Source organism: Heptranchias perlo, chromosome 14 (genome assembly GCF_035084215.1).
Source record: "Heptranchias perlo isolate sHepPer1 chromosome 14, sHepPer1.hap1, whole genome shotgun sequence".
NCBI lineage: Eukaryota > Metazoa > Chordata > Chondrichthyes > Hexanchiformes > Hexanchidae > Heptranchias > Heptranchias perlo.
The window spans coordinates 2907475-2926395 of record NC_090338.1 but is presented as its reverse complement, the minus strand read 5'-3'; the positions used below and the strand labels follow the sequence as shown (position 1 = coordinate 2926395).

The 18921-nt window shown below is 46.9% G+C and overlaps 1 protein-coding gene across 2 annotated transcripts in view; it reads right to left on the bottom strand.

Annotated features, from left to right (window-relative positions):
• Positions 1-18921, bottom strand: part of hdac3 (histone deacetylase 3) — a 48300-nt gene that overhangs the window by 25570 nt on the left and 3809 nt on the right. The window contains exons 1-9 of one of the 2 annotated variants that reach the window (XM_067995950.1): positions 18372-18390; positions 14651-14733; positions 12082-12224; positions 11082-11163; positions 10597-10653; positions 10455-10510; positions 6154-6287; positions 4609-4689; positions 2376-2449 (exon numbers count right to left, since the gene is read on the bottom strand). In XM_067995950.1, coding sequence (XP_067852051.1) covers positions 2376-2449; positions 4609-4689; positions 6154-6287; positions 10455-10510; positions 10597-10653; positions 11082-11163; positions 12082-12224; positions 14651-14719 — 696 coding nt within the window. In that variant the 5' untranslated portion in view covers positions 14720-14733; positions 18372-18390. Of the gene's footprint in view, positions 1-2375; positions 2450-4608; positions 4690-6153; positions 6288-10454; positions 10511-10596; positions 10654-11081; positions 11164-12081; positions 12225-14650; positions 14734-18371; positions 18391-18921 lie in introns of those variants that run through there. The other variant, XM_067995949.1, reaches the window with a different exon arrangement.

Sequence of the window (18921 nt, the reverse complement as noted above, 5' to 3'; positions counted from 1 at the left end):
GAAACATTTCATCCGGCCCTAGTGATTTCTCTACTTTCAAAGATGCTAATTCCCTTAATACTTCCTCTCTCACTAAATTTATCCCATCCAATATTTCACACGCCTCCTCCTTAACTACAATGTCTACATCTCAAGGGTAATTAGGGATGGGCAATAAATGCCAGCCTCGCCAGCGATGCCCACATCCCATGAATGTATAAAAAAAACATCATCCCTCTCTTTTGTGAGGACAGTCTCAAAGTATTCATTGAGAACCATCCCCACATCTTCTGCCTCCACATAGGTTACCTTTTTGGTCTCTAATAGGCCCTACTCTTTCCTTAGTTATCTTCATGCTCAATGTATTTATAGAACATTTTTAGGTTTTCCTTGATTTTACTTGCCAATATTTTTTCATGCCCTCTCTTTGCTTTCCTAATTTCCTTTTTAATTTCACCCCTGCACTTTTTATACACCTCTCGGCTTTCTGTAGTATTGAGTTCTTGGTGTTTGACATAAGCTTTCCTTTCTTGCCTTATCTTACCCTGTATGCTCCTCGTCATCCAGGGGGCTTGAGATTTGGCAGCCCCACCCTTTTTCTTTGTTGGAACATGTTTACTCTGAACCCCTTGAATGCCTCCCACTGCTCTGACACTGATTTACCTTCAAGTAGCTGTTTCCAGTCCACTTTTGCTCAATCACTTTTTAGCTTAGTAAAATTGGCCTTTCCCCAATTGAGAACTTTTAACTCCTGTTCTATCTTTATCCTTTTCCATAACTATGCTAAAACTAACTGAATTATGATCACTGCCACCAAAATGCTCTCCCAAATGTAGCAGACAGGCAACATCTGTACAATGTCAGCTAATCGCACCAGACAAGTGCCAGGCAGTGACCATCTCCAACAAGAGAGAGTCTAACTGCCTCCCATTGACATTCAACGGCATTACCATCGCCAAATCCCCCACCATCAACATCCTGGGGGTCACCATTGACAAGAAACTTAACTGGACCAGCCATATAAATACTGTGGCTACAAAAGCAGGTCAGAGACTGGGTATTCTGCAGCGAGTGACTCACCTCCTGACTCCCCAAAGCCTTTCCACCATCTACAAGGCACAAGTCAGGAGTGTGATGGAATGCTCTCCACTTGCTTGGATGAGTGCAGCTCCAACAACACTCAAGAAGCTCGACACCATCCAGGACAAAGCAGCCCGCTTGATTGGCACCCCATCCACCACCATAAACATTCACTCCCTTCACCACCGGCGCACTGTGGCTGCAGTGTGTACCATCCACAGGATGCACTGCAGCAACTCGCCAAGGCTTCTTCGACAGCACCTCCCAAACCCGCGACCTCTACCACCTAGAAGGACAAGGGCAGCAGACACATGGGAACAACACCACCTGCACGTTCCCCTCCAAGTCACACACCATTCCGACTTGGAAATATATCACCGTTCCTTCATCGTCGCTGGGTCAAAATCCTGGAACTCCCTTCCTAACAGCACTGTGGGAGAACCTTCACCACACGGACTGCAGCGGTTCAAGAAGGTGGCTCACCACCACCTTCTCAAGGGCAATTAAGGATGGGCAATAAATGCCGGCCTCGCCAGCGACGCCCACGTCCCATGAATGAATAAATTTTTTAAAATATCTGTCAGGTTGAAACAGTTATCATATAAAATAGCTTTCTCATGGATACATCTATATATTTATCCTTTCCTGTACAAGTAAAAAAAAAGGTGGTTTATGTTCTGTGCCAAGATCGTGCTGTGGAGCCTTTTGATGTGTTGAGCTAATAATACCGATTATAAAACCAAGATTGAAGGGAGGTGATGGAGCAGGTGATGTAATGACCTTATGGCTGATCTTAAAAGGAAGACCACTGTAATGTCAGGTTGGGAGATGAAGACGGGCGACATCTGAAGGGTTGAGTGCAACTGAATGTAATGTGTGTATCTTCCGCAGAGAAGCATCCTTTGTGATCTCGGAGTTGGCCACGAATGTGTAACATTTAATTTTGAATTAACGGCAGGTGTTTGATTCTGTGTCCAAGAATTCATCCTTGGCATACAGGTAACATCATATTACAAAATTTACAATTCTAGCAGCGTCACTCCACCGTTGCTGTGGGATGAAGCGGTGGTCAGCTCCCCTCACAAGGGGAGGAGTAGTGCAACCACACAGCGACCCCAGCCCACAGCTGACTACACGCAGATTTCATCCTGCGAGTGAGAGACCACACGACTGTGAAACAGGCACCTCAGCTACCAACACTGTCCTTTCCTATCAAACTGAAGGTGAGTTTGGCAACTGCACTTCTGAGAAAGCTTATGGGGTGCAGAGAGGACGGTGAAGCAGCAGACACTAAGAAAAAAAAAATGTAAACTTACTTGGAGCACCATACACGTGGGCTGATAGAAATCCACAACCTGTTTGATAACTGGCTGGAACAGGAGCCTGTAGCCTGAAAACCCAAATGAAAGAGGCCACTGAAAATCAGAACACAAGGCCATTTCCACTGGCGTGCTATTAAGTTTATAACAGGGGCATTCAAACTTGGTGCAACCCCTGCCCCTACCCCGGAGTCTATCGCACCAGATCTGTCCAGATTGTTGGAGATTACGATCGAGAAATAAGGGAAATCACTTTACAAAAATAATTCATTTATATTAAGTTCTGCAGTTAAACCTTAGAATTAAAAAAACCTGCAAATGTAGCTAACCTGCAATATCTGTAAGGCTGTAACTGTCGTCATATAAGACAGCCTTGGATAGTTTTAAACTTCTCATGCATATATCTATATGTGACGGCAATCTATCGAAAGGCTGAACAGGCTGAAGGGAGTCCCGATAGAGGTCTTTAAAATCATGAAAGGGTTTGATAGAGTAGACGTACAGTGTGGGGGGAGACCAGAACTAGGGGTCATAAATATAAGATAGTCACTAATAAATCCAATGGGAAATTCAGGAGAAACTTCTTTACCCAGAGAGTGGTGAGAATGTGGAACTCGCTCCCACAAGGAGTGGTTGAAGTGAATAGCATTGATGCAGTTAAGGGGAAGTCGATAAACACGAGGGAGAAAGGAATAGAAGGGTATCCTGATAGGGTGAGATGAAGTATAGAATCATTGAAAGGTTACAGCACGGGAGGAGGCCATTTGACCCATCGAGTCCACGCCGTAGGGAGGGAGGAGGCTCGTGTGGAGCATAAACACTGGCATAGATCTGTTGGGCCAAATGGCCTGTTTCTCTGCTGTAAAATTCTATGTAATTCTACAATCAGGAGCGAGGACCCTGACTTTACCGAAACCCTACTGACAACATCGTACTATATTTACTTTTGCCAATACTTCCCTACTATTGTGCACGCTTTCATTTAAGAAAACTTCACAAGATGGACTGGGATGAAAGCTGCCCTACAGCCCATTTATTCTCATCATTCTAGACCACCAACTCTACCATCTCCCCATAACAGCATCCAGCCGCTTCATAGAATCTTACAGTACAAAAGGAGGCCCTTCGGCCCATCGTACCCGTGCTAGCTCTTTGAAAGAGCTATCCAATTAGATCCACTCCCCTGCTCTTTCCCCATAGCGCTGCAAACTTTTCCTTATAGTACACATCCAATTTCCTTTTGAAAGTTACTATTGAATCTGCTTCCACCGCCCTTTCAGGCAGCACATTCCAGATCATCACAACTCGCTGCGTTAAAAAAAATTCTCATCTGCCCCGATTCTTTTGCCAATTAGCTTAAATCTGTGTCCTTTGGTTTCTTAAATGATTCCCGTATCCTGGCAACATGTTTTAGCTGTCTGAAGCAATACTTCCTGATGTCTGCCCTCAACATGCCCCTCACACCCTTTGAGCTGCGTCCTATTCTTCCGGATTTACCCTCTCTATTCAGTTAGTGAAAAATTGAACATTGTGCCTGTGATCCAGTGTAGTTTTAAATATAATATGTGGGCTGAACATTTTTGCTGCATCAGATGCTTGCAGCTCTATTAGTAACTCTTATTTTCACCATCCCGCTGTGGATTTATTGCAAGAGTCGGCATCCTGCAGCATGTGGGTGCACGGACTGTTCAAACACACTGCACACCCTTATGGGTCACCTCATCTACACAAGTCTCATTATCAGCATCTTACCGCATCTACAGCAGCACTGACCCAATAAAGGCAGTGTAGTGGTTGTGTTACTAGACTAGTAAGCTAGAGAACGTGAGTTCAAATCCCACCAGGGCAGTTTGGGAAGTTGAATTCAGTTTAAAATAAATCTGGAAATAAAAAGCTGGTATCAGTAAAAGTGACCGTAAAGCTGTTGGATTGTCGTAAAAACCCAACTGGTTCACTAATGTCCTTTAGGGAAGGAAGCCTGTCGTCCTTACCCGGTCTGGGCCTACATGTGACTCCAGTCCCCATGCCAATTCTTAACTGCCCTCTGAAGCGTATCAAACTCGGGGCAACAGGGATGGGCGATAAATGTGCGGCCTTGCCACATCGCAATGATGATTTTTTTTCACGTGGACTGCTCGAGGGAGCAGATACCGTGGAAAGATTTAAAGGAGAATTGGATAGATATTTACGGCAGTGAGTGACTGAGAGGGATTGAATGCTCCTCCCTTACTTTGGTCATCGATTCCGTCTCGGAGTGGAACATTCAGGCAATAATACCTCCCGCTTTCAGCTCCAACTTCATACATGTCACCTGCGAACAGAATTTCAAACACATCACCCTTCACAATCCACCCAAAATATAAAGAACAGCCTTACTTAAAAAAAAAACCACACAATGAAAATCTGAAAAGAAATGAACTTTGGAAGCACAGGATCAGGAGGAGGCCATTCAGTCCCTCGAGCCTGTTCTGCCATTCAATTAGATCATGACTGATCTGTATCTTAACTCCATTTACCCGCCTTGGTTCCATAACCCTTAATCCCCTCACCCAACAAAAATCCATCAATCTCAGCTTTAAAATTTTCAATTGACCCCCAGCCTCAACAGCTTTTTGGGGGGGGGGGGAAAGAGTTCCAGATTTCCACTCCCCTTTGTGTGAAGAAGTGCTTCCTGACATCACCTCTGAATGGCCCGGCTCTAATTTTATTATACCCTCTTGTTCTGGACACTCCCACCAGAGTAAATAGTTTCTCTCGATCTACCCCCTCAATCCTCTATACTTGAGGGATTACAAACCTAGCCTATGCAACGATGACATCAGGAATGCCATAACCTGTCCCCTCTCTTCACAAAGACTGATCTGCTGTGTACTTCCAGTAATTTCTGTTCTTATTTCAGCCAACCAATCCTTTATTCAACGTTAAAAAAAATGTTTAAAGGTAAGAAATAAACGGCAAAGTTTTGGAAATCAAATAAAAACCCAAAAATGCTGAAAATGCAGGTCTGTTGGCATTTGGAAAGAAAGAAATAGGTGGTTAAAATTTCTAGTGCAGACGTAAAGTCCTGAAAACCTGAACCCCAAACACTAGCCCGTTTCTTTCCCTTTCCGAGGCTGACTTGTTGCACATTTCCAGCATTTTCTGTTTTTATGCCAGGTTCCCAGCGATGAGTGACTGGTTAATCTGTTTTATAGTGGGGGAGGCTGGCTGGCTGACTGACAGTGAGTGAGTGAGGAATGTTGGCCAGGACACCAGAAGGGCTCCCTGCTCTTCTTTGAACAGGCCAGACGATGGCTACCATCCACAGGGGGACAGGGAGCCTCGGTTTAACAGCTCATCCAAAGGACAGCACCTCCGACAGTGCAGCACTCCCTCGGTACTGCACTGGAGTGTCGGTCAATGCACTCATGTCCTGGAGTAGAACTTGATACGCATTCTGACTTGAAGAGGAGAGTTCTACCAACTGAGCCAAGCCTATACACCTGTGACACTGGCTACAATCAGCCGGCACAGGCACGATGGGCCGAACGGCCTCCTTCCGTGCTATATGATTCTACAATTTACCGGAAATTCAATAAATGTGGTGACGCTTTCCTGCAGCACTGAGCTTTTCTCTCAGTCAGCATTCACTTTCTGTAGAGGCTGTCGGATTCTCCGGATAGCCAGAGTCAATTTTCCAGGCGGGAATTGCAAGTATGAAACCCTGGCAGTTGGTTGTTTTTTTAAGAAAACCTTTTTGCCAAATTCTATTTCCCACTGGCCCCTGAAGTCTCACCTGTTCCTGGGAAAAAGTAGTTCCCGTATTTGTGGAAGGATACAGTCATTACTCGGTCAGTGAGGTAAAAGGCCTCCTGCACCCCATCCCCGTGATGAATATCAATGTCGATGTACAGGACACGCGGATGGTACCTGCAGCGAACAAATCATTACATTACTCGAGTTCAGAAATCACTTCTTCCCTGCAGAGTACAAGATCCAAAAACGGACACTGGATTTGACACAGATTTAGAGGTGCAAAAAGGATCTTTAAAAATCATTGGAGAGATAGGCTTGAATTTATATTCTGTCAGAAATGAATTACTTTGAAGCACGGTGACCCAGCCTGTAGGAACGTGGCAGTGAGCTGAATGACTAGTTAATCTGTTTTAGTGATGATGGTTGAGGGATAAATACTGGCTCCAAGACACCGGGGAGAACTCCCTTGCTCTTCTTGGAAATAGCGCCCTGGGGTCTTTAACACCCGTCCGTTGTGGCCGCTGGTATGCCGCACAAGTCACAGGCTGGCGAGAGGGGAGCTTCAATCCAGATAGATTAGTTCTGTTAACACCAGCTGATGTCACAGGCAGGAGCGTTTATTATTATGTTATCGAAATGTGGGGAAGGCAATGTGTTTATTGCCCATCCCTCGTTGCCCCAAGGGCATTAAGAATCAACCACATCGTGTGGGACTGGAGTCTCATACAGGCCCAGACCGGGTAAGGACGGCAGGTTTTCTTCCCTAAAGGACATTAGTGAACCCGTTGGGTTTTTACAACAACCCGATTGAAACTGTCATGGTCATTTTCCTGGTGCCAGCCCATAAATCATCAGAATTAAAAGAGGTGCCATTACACTACTGGGTGTATTCTATAGGCCACCAACTAGTGGGAAGGATCTAGAGGAGCAAACGTGCAGGGAAATTAGAGGTGCAAAAGCTATAGAGCAGTGATAACAGAGGACTTCAACTATCCTAATTTAGACTTGGATAGTAATAATAAGGGGCAAAGAGGAGGGGGAATTTTTGAAGTGTGTTCAGGAGAACTTCCTTGACCAGTATGGCTCCGGCCCAATGAGGAAGGAGGCATTGCTGGATTTGGTTCTGAGAAATGAGGCGGGCCAAGCGGAGCAAGTGTCAGTGGGGGAGTAATTAGGGAGCAGCGATCATAGTATCATAAGGTTTAGAATATGGGTATGGTAGCAAAGTGGTTATGCTATTGGACTAGTAATCCAGAGGCCTGGACTAATAATCCGAAGTCATGAGTTCAAATCCCGCCACGGCAGCTGGGGAATTTTAAAAAAATCAATTAAATAAAAATCTGGAAATAAAAAAAAATACTAGTATCAGTAATGGTGGCCATGAAACTACCAGATTGTCATAAAAACCCATCTGGCTCACTAATGTCCTTTAGGGAAGGAAACCTGCCGTCCTTAACCGGTCTGGCCTATTTGTGACTCCAGACCCACAGCAATGCGGTTGATTCTTAATCGCCCTCTGAAATGGCCTAGCAAACCACTCAGTTGTACAATCTCGCTACGAAAAGTACAGCACTGTGGGAGAACCTTCACCACACGGACTGCAGCGGTTCAAGGCGGCGGCTCACCACCACCTTCTCAAGGGCAATTAGGGATGGGCAATAAATGCCGGCCTCGCCAGCGACGCCCACATCCCATGAACAAATAAAAAAAGAGCTATGGAAAAGGACATGGACCATTCTAAAGTAAAAATACTCAATTGTCGGAGGGCCAATTTCAGGGGGATGAGGACAAATCTGGCCCAGGTAAATTGGAACCAAAGATTGGCAGGCAAAACTATAACTGAACAATGGGCGGCCTTTAAAAAGATGGTTAGGGTACAGACAAGGTACATTCCCACGAGGGAGAAAGGTAGGGCAACCAAAGCTGGGGCTCCCTGGATGACAAAAGAGATAAAGAGTAAGATAAAGCGGAAAAATGGGGCGTATGACAGGTGTCAGCTTGATAACACAAGTGAGAACGAGGCAGAATATAGAAAGTTCAGAGGGGAAGTGAAAAAGGAAATAAGAGGGGCAAAGAGAGAGTATGAGAATAGACTGGCGGCCAACATAAAAGGGAATCCAAGTCTTCTACAGGCTGTAAACAGTAAACAGGTAGTAAGAGGAGGGGTGGGGCCAATTAAGGACCAAAAAGATGATCTACTCATGGAGGCAGAGGGGATGGCCGAGGTACTAAATCAGTACTTTGAATCTGTCTTTACCAAGGAAGTTGCTGTCAGAGTCTCAGTAAAAGATGATAGAGTTGGTACTGGATGGGCTAAAAATTGATAGAGGTACTTGAAAAGCTAGCTGTACTTAAAGTAAGTAACTCACCCTGTCCGGATGGGATGCATCCTAGGTCCTGAGGGAAGTAAGGGGGGAAATTGCAGAGGTACTGGCCATAATCTTCCAAACATCCTTAGATACGGGGGTGGTGTCAGAAGACCGGAGAATTGCAAATGTTACAACCTTGTTCAAAAAAGGGTGTAAGGATAAAGCAAGCAACAATAGGCCAGTTTAACCTCAGGAGTGGGGAAACTTTTAGGAACGATAATCCTGGACAGAATTAGCAGTCATTTGGACGAGGGTGGATTGATTAGGGAAAGCCAGCACAGATTTGTTAAAGGCAAATAGTGTTTAACTAACTTGATAAGAGTTTTTTGATAAGGTAACAGAGAGAGTAGATGAGGGCAATGCAGTTGATGTGGTGTACATGGACTTTCAAAAGGTGTTTGATAAAGTGCCGCACGGTAGGCTTGTCATCAAGATTGCTGCCCATGGAATAAAGGGGGCAGTAGCAACATGGATACAGAATTGGCTAAGGGACAGGAAACAGAGAGTAGTGGTGAACAGTTGTTTTTCGGAGTGGGGAGAGGTGTACAGTGGTGTTCCCCAGGGGTCGGTGCTGGGACTATTGCTTTTCTTGATATATATTAATGACTTGGGTGTACAGGGCACAATTTCAAAATCTGCAGACGACACAAAACTTGGAAGTGTAGTGAACAGTGAGGAGGATAGTGATAGACTTCAAGAGGATATAGACAGGCCGGTGGCATGGGCGGACACGTGGCAGATGAAATTTAATGCAGAAAAATGCGAGGTGGTGCATTTCGGTAGGAAAAATGAGGAGAAGCAATATAAACTAAAGGGCACATCTCTAAAAGGGGTACAGGAACAGAGAGATCTGGGGATATAAGTGCACAAATCGTTGAAAGTGGCAGGGCAGGTTGAGAAAGTGGTTAAAAAAGCATACGGGATCCTGGGCTTTATAAATAGAGGCATAGAATACAAAAGTACATGATGAACCTTTATAAAACACTGGTTCGGCCACAACTGGAGTATTGTGTCCAGTTCTGGGCATCGCACTTTAGAAAAGATGTGAAGGCCTTAGAGAGGGTGCAGAAGGGATTTACTAGAATGATTCCAGGGATGAGGGACTTCAGTTACATAGATAGACTGGAGAAGCTGTGATTGTTCTCCTTGGAACAGAGAAGGCTGCGAGGCGATTTGATAGAGGTATTCAAAATCATGAAGGGTTTAGACAGAGTAGATAGAGAGAAACTGTTCCCATTGGCGGAAGGTTCAAGAATCAGAGGACATAGATTTAAGGTGATTGGCAGAAGACATGAGGAAAACTTTTTTACACAGCGAGTGGTTAGGATCTGCCTGGGGGCGGGTGGTGGAGGCAGATTCAATCATGGCCTACAAAACGGAATTGGATAAGTACTTGAAAGGAAAAAATTTGCAGGGCTACGGGGATAGGGTGGGGGAGTGGGACTAGCTGGATTGCTCTTGAATAGAGCCGGCGCGGATTGGATGGGCCGAATGGCCTCCTTCCATGCTGTAACCACTCTATGCTTCTATGATTTACTGAATTTAGTTTCACAACTTGCCCCTGGTGGGATTTGAACTCACAACCTCTGGGCTGCTAGTCCAGTACTAGAACCACTAGGCTACCGTACCCATGGGAGATGAGTGAAGGCAAGTGAAGAAAGAAGAAAAAAAATTGTTGATAGGCCTAATTCCCACCGGTCTCTCACAAGCTGGAAAATGTCCCACAGATAAAAGAAAAAAATGAAGAACGAACTTGCAATTATATAGCGCCTTTCACAACCTCAGGACATCCCAAAGGGCTTTACAACCAATGAAATGCTTTTGAAGTGTAATCACTGTTGTCATGTAGGAAAGGCAGAAAACCAGAGTACCGATAATTGGGATTGCACCGTACTTGCAAACGACAATCAGAGAAAAATATCGACACTGTATCTCCTGCACTATTTGAAATATAATTCTGAAAATTTCTTACTTTAGCAGTTCAAGGATTCCAATGACAATATCGTTCACGTAACAGAACCCAGAAGCCTAAGGAAAGAAAAATGATTGAGGAAAGGTTTTAGATCGCAAGTCCAGGAGTGCTGTACTTCAACCAGTATCGTATAATGCTGTACCTCGAATTTCTTGGCATGGTGAAGTCCTCCGGCCCAATTAATCGCAATATCACACACCTTAAAAGACAAAGAGACATGAGTCAACAGGCTGTACTTAACTCTACCACTTTAACAGTTAGAGGGGGGACACCGGGCCGGGGGCGGGGGGGGGGGGGGGGGCAGGCGGTAGACAGAGAGCATGAGAGGGCAAAAGGAGGAGGGAGCCAGGGAGGAGAGTGGGAAACACATGGAGTAAGGGAGGAGGCAGGCAGGAGATAGAGGAAGAGAGGCAGGGAGACTAGGAGCTGTACTGAAGAGCGATGCTGGAGAATTCAAAATAGTCAGGAGTATGCAACCAAACCAGAGGCAGGAGACTGCAGTGTCCGGAGTGAGCTAGAGGACCATCCACAACAGAGACTAACATATGATACGACTGCCCCTAAATTCCAAGTCACATTCCTGAATAGATATACATGCTTTGGTATTGATATATATTTTGTGGTTACCTTGTTGTTTAATTGCGTTGCTCCTTGTAGAGAGGCTCCTGTGTATCGCGAACAGAACTCGAACAATCCCGGAAAGACAGGACTGAAAACACAAAACGGTTTCATTCAGTTTCAAGCAGCCAATGTGCGTTTCATTGGCAGTCCGTAGCTCCACAGTGCTAGTAAAGAAAGGCGTTAGGTCACTCGGAGGCTGAGCTGGCTGCGTGAATTTTAGGTCCCAGACAAGTGGAAGTTAAACCTGGAGACACCTCACCAACCGAGCTATCAGTTCCACTCAACATTAACAGATTAACAATTGTTCATTGTAATTCAGGTCAGCAAACTTCCTATGACCATTTTTGCTGAACACGACACGTAGTTTTGACATTTATGAAGTATCGGTGTATTCTTAGGAGGTGCAGTACCCGTACAACCCCTCCCCTCCCCTCCCATCCCACGTCTGCCTGCACCAAGTTAGAATGCAAAGCAGTAACAGCTCGAATGCAACACCGTCGATGTGTTACTTTGCCAGGCAGTCGGACTGATCTTCTGCCAGATGCTCATGGAATGCAGTTATAGTGATCAATCTGGCCAGCAGCCCAATCGATCACTATAACCAACTAATCAGTGTAGAGTGTACTGCACTGCTGAGCCGTGTTTTTGAATGTCTTTCAGAAATTAATAAGGGGGTGATTCCTACACAATAAAATAGGACGTCAGGGTGAAGGGCAGTGGGGGATGGAAGGTGATCACCAACTCCCCCCACGAACAACTGCTCCAACTGCCCGAAATAGCCGGCCCCTTTAATACGGTTTAAGCGGCCTATGGTGATGGCAAGTGGTCAGCGCCCTTTGCCCGATATAGGCGGCTGTCTGGGATGAACAGGGACGGTGTAAGTGGTGGGGACTGTACCTGAAAATCGTAAATATTAGATACAGAGACATCACAAATTAAACAACAAGCAGCAGCCCCGGCAGAGACAATTTGCTGCTTTAAGCACACCTCCTTGGCTCTTTCTTACCAATCATCTCCCACGTTGAAGGTGTTCAGGCTCTTGGTGAAGCCCTGCATGTTGTTCGGACTCACTCTCTGCAGGAAGTCAATATAATCTTCAGAATGAAACCTGCACATGTCGTGCTGGGAGGCCTGGTACGGTTTAAATACCTGTTGGAAATAAAACAATCATCCAAGGTTTCTGTTTCAGACTCCGTTCTAACTAGCCCCCAATTGCCAATTATGGTTAAATATTCCTGCTAATAATGTTCCATTCAAAGTCAAATATTGGGTCCATACAATGAAAGACACACACAGACTAGTCCCTCAATGGGTCAACAGGTCGAGGCAGTGTGCAACTCAACCTCACAGTCTCGGAAGGTTGCACATTCGATGCCTGGTCTGTGTGGAGCGAGCTGATCGCAGCCAGAGACGTGGTAAAGATGTTACAAGTGGGTTCGTGGCCCCTGGGCTAGGGAGGAGGTAATAACAACAGGCCACCACCACCTTTTCAATGGAAGCTAGGGATGGGCAATAATTGCCAGCTCTGCCAGTGACGCACACATCCCGAGAATGAATTTTTAAAAATGCTCCAACAGTCTCCTCAAAGAAGGGTTAGGGTTAGACTAATCTAAACCTGATGATATTATGATCATTATTCCCGAAATGTTCCCCACTGACACTTTCTCCATTGGCCCATTTCATTCCACAGACCCAGATCCCGCAATGCCTCCTTCCTCGTTGGGCCGGAAACACACTGATCAAGAAAGTTCTCTTGAACACACTTTAGAACACTCTTTGCCCCTTTACACTATTACTATCCCAGTCTATATTAGGATAGTTGAAGTCCCCCATTATCACTATTCTGTAGTTCTTGCACCTCTCTGTAATTTCCCTGCAAATTTGCTCCTCTAGATCCTTCCCGTTAGTTGGTGGCCTATAGAATACACCCAGTAGTGTAATAGCACCTCTATTGTTCCTTAACTCTAACCAAATAGATTCTGTCCTTGACCCCTCCAGGACATCCTCTCTCTCCAGCACTGCAATATTCTCCTTAATCAATACTGCCACACCCCCCACCACTCCTTTCTTTGCTTCCCTCTCTGCTCCTATTTATAAAACCCAATACTTGCACTCACATTGTCAGGGCATGTAGTTGAACACACAGGTCTCTCTGTTCACCCACAGCCTTCTGCATCTTTCCATTGAGTGTATACACCCATTCCTTGTTTTTTTTACTCTCAAAATGTATTACCTCACACTTGTCCTCATTATACTGCATCTGCCACTTGTGTGCCCATCCCACTAACTTACATCATCCTGAAGTATTTTAGAGCCCTCCTCAATGTTTGCCAAACCTCTGACTTTTGTGTCGTCAGCAAATGTTGAGACTGTGTTCCCTATTCCCAAGTCCAAATCATCCACATGTACAGTGAACAAAAGTAGTCCTAGCACTGAGTTATAAGAACATAAGAAATAGGAGCAGGGATAGGCCACACAGCCCCTCGAGCCTGCTCCGCCATTCAATCAGATCATGGCTGATCTTCGACCTCAACTCCACTTTCCCGCCCGATCCCCATATCCCTTGATTCCTCCAGAATCCAAAAATCTATCCGTCTCAGCCTTGAATATATTCAATGACTCAGCATCCACAGCCCTCTGGGGTAGAGAATTCCAAACATTCACAACCCTCTGCGTGAAGAAATTCCTCATCTCAGTCTTGAATGGTCGACCCCTTATCCTGCGACTATGCTCCCTAGTTCTAGACTCTCCAGCCAGGGGAAACAATCTCTCAGCATCTACCCTGTCAAGCCCCCTCAGAATCTTATGTGTTATATGTTTCAATGAGATGCAGGAATAGTTCCCCTCCGAGTCTCTCACCGTGCTGACTCGGTTGTTCCTTCATCGTCGCTTGGTCAAAATCCTGGAAATCCCGCCCTAACAGCACTGTGGGAGCACCTCCACCACATGGGCTGCAGTGGTTCAAGAAGACGGCCCACCACCTCAAGGGGTAATTAGGGATGGGCAATAAATGCTGGCCTTGCCAGTGACCCCCACATCCCAAGAATTAATTAAAAAATACATTACCAGCAAATAAAAGCGTTATTTGATTAATATTCGTCCACCAGTTAAAACATTATCTTTGTGACAAACACATAACAGTAGTTCAGACTCTTGACCAAAATTTTCATCCCCTTTCAAATAATGAAATGTCCACCTCAAATCCAATAACTTTAAAGTAGTCTTATCTTTGTTAAGCAATGACTGCTCTATCCAGGAGCAATTTACCCTTTATGTCTCTCTTTTAAACAGCTCCAGTCACGAACAAGCATGTGCACGATCCAGATTAAATGGCTAATTCAGTTAGGATCCTGATCATTAATGGCTGCATTAGACATAGTCTTTATCAAGGAACACAAGGGAGAAGGGAATAGAGGGATAATTGGGCATGGCGGGAAGAGGTCAATAGGGCGGGAGGAGGCTCGAGAGGAGTATAAACACCCGCATAGACCCGTTCGGCCGAACTGCCTGTTCCTGCGCTGTAGGTTCTATGTAATTCTATGAAACATAACTGCAGCTAGAATCACGACACATACCATCATTTTCTTGTAAAGTCCATAGTGCAGAACCAAACTGTGTGTGAGAGACAGGCGATGGGGTTTCATAGGGTGCCCAGCACCTAGACAAAGATGAAGGTAGGCAAAAGTGAGTGAGATTCTGTGGCAGGGTTTCAAATGGAACACAGACACCATTAATAAAGGACAAAAATTATATCCGAGACAGTGTATATGCATGGATTATAGAGACAGCTTCAACCTATATTCAAAATAAGTTCCTCTCATAGAGCATCTGCGAGCACTTGACAAGTGGGTTGGTGGGGGTGGTTTAAGAGAACACTAAGTGAGAAAAAATCTTTCCCATCCTCCACCCTGTGAGCTGTAAATCGCCCTCCTCCACCCTGTGAGTGTAAATCACCCTCCTCCACCCCGTGAGTGTAAATCACCCCCCTCCACCCGGTGAGTGTAAATCACCCTCCTCCACCCGGTGAGTGTAAATCACCCTCCTCCACCCAGTGAGTGTAAATCACCCTCCTCCACCCCGTGAGTGTAAATCACCCTCCTCCACCCTGTGAGCTGTAAATCACCCTCCTCCACCCTGAGTGTAAATCACCCTCCTCCACCCAGTGAGTGTAAATCACCCTCCTCCACCCGGTGAGTGTAAATCACCCTCCTCCACCCAGTGAGTGTAAATCACCCTCCTCCACCCCGTGAGTGTAAATCACCCTCCTCCACCCTGAGTGTAAATCACCCTCCTCCGCCCTGTGAGTGTAAATCACCCTCCTCCACCCTGAGTGTAAATCGCCCTCCTCCACCCTGAGTGTAAATCACCCTCCTCCACCCTGTGAGTGTAAATCACCCTCCTCCACCCTGAGTGTAAATCGCCCTCCTCCACCCCGAGCTGTAAATCACCCTCCTCCACCCTGTGAGTGTAAATCACCCTCCTCCACCCTGTGAGTGTAAATCGCCCTCCTCCACCCTGTGAGTGTAAATCACCCTCCTCCACCCTGTGAGTGTAAATCGCCCTCCTCCACCCCGTGAGTGTAAATCACCCTCCTCCACCCTGTGAGTGTAAATCGCCCTCCTCCACCCCGAGCTGTAAATCGCCCTCCTCCACCCTGTGAGTGTAAATCACCCTCCTCCACCCCGTGAGTGTAAATCACCCTCCTCCACCCCGTGAGTGTAAATCACCCTCCTCCACCCTGTGAGCTGTAAATCGCCCTCCTCCACCCCGTGAGTGTAAATCACCCTCCTCCACCCCGTGAGTGTAAATCACCCTCCTCCACCCTGTGAGTGTAAATCGCCCTCCTCCACCCCGAGCTGTAAATCACCCTCCTCCACCCTGTGAGTGTAAATCACCCTCCTCCACCCCGTGAGTGTAAATCACCCTCCTCCACCCCGTGAGTGTAAATCACCCTCCTCCACCCCGAGCTGTAAATCGCCCTCCTCCACCCTGTGAGTGTAAATCACCCTCCTCCACCCCGAGCTGTAAATCGCCCTCCTCCACCCTGTGAGTGTAAATCGCCCTCCTCCACCCTGTGAGTGTAAATCGCCCTCCTCCACCCTGAGTGTAAATCGCCCTCCTCCACCCTGTGAGTGTAAATCACCCTCCTCCACCCCGTGAGTGTAAATCACCCTCCTCCACCCCGTGAGTGTAAATCACCCTCCTCCACCCTGTGAGTGTAAATCACCCTCCTCCACCCTGTGAGTGTAAATCGCCCTCCTCCACCCTGTGAGTGTAAATCACCCTCCTCCACCCCGTGAGTGTAAATCACCCTCCTCCACCCCGTGAGTGTAAATCACCCTCCTCCACCCTGTGAGTGTAAATCGCCCTCCTCCACCCTGTGAGTGTAAATCACCCTCCTCCACCCTGTGAGTGTAAATCACCCTCCTCCACCCTGTGAGTGTAAATCGCCCTCCTCCACCCCGTGAGTGTAAATCACCCTCCTCCACCCTGTGAGCTGTAAATCGCCCTCCTCCACCCCGTGAGTGTAAATCACCCTCCTCCACCCTGTGAGTGTAAATCACCCTCCTCCACCCTGTGAGTGTAAATCACCCTCCTCCACCCCGTGAGTGTAAATCACCCTCCTCCACCCTGTGAGTGTAAATCACCCTCCTCCACCCTGTGAGTGTAAATCACCCTCCTCCACCCCGTGAGTGTAAATCACCCTCCTCCACCCTGTGAGTGTAAATCACCCTCCTCCACCCTGTGAGTGTAAATCGCCCTCCTCCACCCTGAGTGTAAATCGCCCTCCTCCACCCTGTGAGTGTAAATCACCCTCCTCCACCCTGAGTGTAAATCACCCTCCTCCACCCCGTGAGTGTAAATCACCCTCCTCCACCCTGTGAGTGTAAATCGCCCTCCTCCACCCTGTGAGTGTAAATCGCCCTCCTCCACCCTGTGAGTGTAAATCACCCTCCTCCACCCCGTGAGTGTAAATCACCCTCCTCCACCCTGTGAGTGTAAATCGCCCTCCTCCACCCTGTGAGTGTAAATCACCCTCCTCCACCCCGAGCTGTAAATCGCCCTCCTCCACCCTGTGAGTGTAAATCACCCTCCTCCACCCTGTGAGTGTAAATCACCCTCCTCCACCCTGTGAGTGTAAATCGCCCTCCTCCACCCTGTGAGTGTAAATCACCCTCCTCCACCCCGTGAGTGTAAATCGCCCTCCTCCACCCCGTGAGCTGTAAATCGCCCTCCTCCACCCTGTGAGTGTAAATCGCCCTCCTCCACCCTGTGAGTGTAAATCACCCTCCTCCACCCTGTGAGTGTAAATCACCCTCCTCCACCCTGTGAGTGTAAATCACCCTCCTCCACCCCCTGAGCTGTAAATCACCCTCCTCCACCCTGTGAGTGTAAATCACCCTCCTCCACCCCGAGCTGTAAATCACCCTCCTCCACCCTGTGAGTGTAAATCACCCTCCTCCACCCCCTGAGCTGTAAATCGCCCTCCTCCACCCTGTGAGTGTAAATCACCCTCCTCCACCCTGTGAGTGTAAATCACCCTCCTCCACCCCCTGAGCTGTAAATCACCCTCCTCCACCCCCTGAGCTGTAAATCACCCTCCTCCACCCCCTGAGCTGTAAATCACCCTCCTCCACCCCGAGCTGTAAATCACCCTCCTCCACCCCCTGAGCTGTAAATCACCCTCCTCCACCCCGAGCTGTAAATCACCCTCCTCCACCCCCTGAGCTGTATATCACCTCAGTTTTCATGGACTCCTAAAAAAACTCTCGGCAAGAATTATTAAATGGATTACTGAAAGACAAATCAAATGGGCTAAAAACAGGAAAGCTGGAAATACACAGCAAAGCCAGTTAGCCTCTGAAAGGGAAAATATGGGGCAGCGTTTGGGCACGTACCCTCTGTCAGAACACTAGTCTGTCTGTGATCGGCCTGCTGTACACTTCCAGAATTTACCCATTTCTTTTTACCCCATTTAAATTGTGCTGTTCTTCACAACACAGAAATATCCCATTACAGAAAGGAAAAAAGCTAGTACAGCACCTTGTGTCCTCACGATGCCCTAAAGCAGTTAACAACCCAGTTCATTACTTGTTTGTATGGGCAAACCAATATCTCCACAGCAAGCTCCCGCAAACAGGGTGAATCTGCTTTGTGGTGGTGTTGGTTTGAGGGGGAACGTTGGCCCAGGCACCAGGAGAACTCCCTGCTCTTCTTTCAGTGGTGACCTGGGATCTTTTTATATCCACTCGAACCATCAGAACAGGCAGGCAGAGCTTGAACCCAGCACCTCACCTGAAAAAGATACCTCTGACAATGCAGCACTCCCTCAGTAGATAGACAGAACTTGCATTTCGAGAGCACCTTTCACAACGTCCCAAAAGTGCTTTACACTTAACGAAGTACTTTTGAAGTGAAGTCACTATTGTAATGCAGGAAAAGCGGCAGCCAATTTGTGCACAGCAAGATCCCACAAACAGCAACGAGATGAGTATTAGCCAGGGCACCGGGAGAACTCCCCAGCTCTTTTTCAAATAGTGCCGTGGAATCTTTTACGGCCGTTGGAGGGCAGATGGTTTAGCATCTAAACCGAAAGACAGCACCTCTGACAATGCAGCATTCCCTCAGCACTGCACTGGAGTGTCAGCCTAGATTCTGTGCTCAAGACTCTGGCGTGGGACCTGAACCCACAACCTTCTGACTCAGAGTCGAGAGTGTTATCCACTGAGCCAAGCTGACATATGCTCTGAAATAGGGGCAGGGCAGATGCGTGTTCCTCTCTTGAAATAATCCAAATACTAATGCTAGTGATTCTGACTCTTACCCAACTTAACTTTATTATATA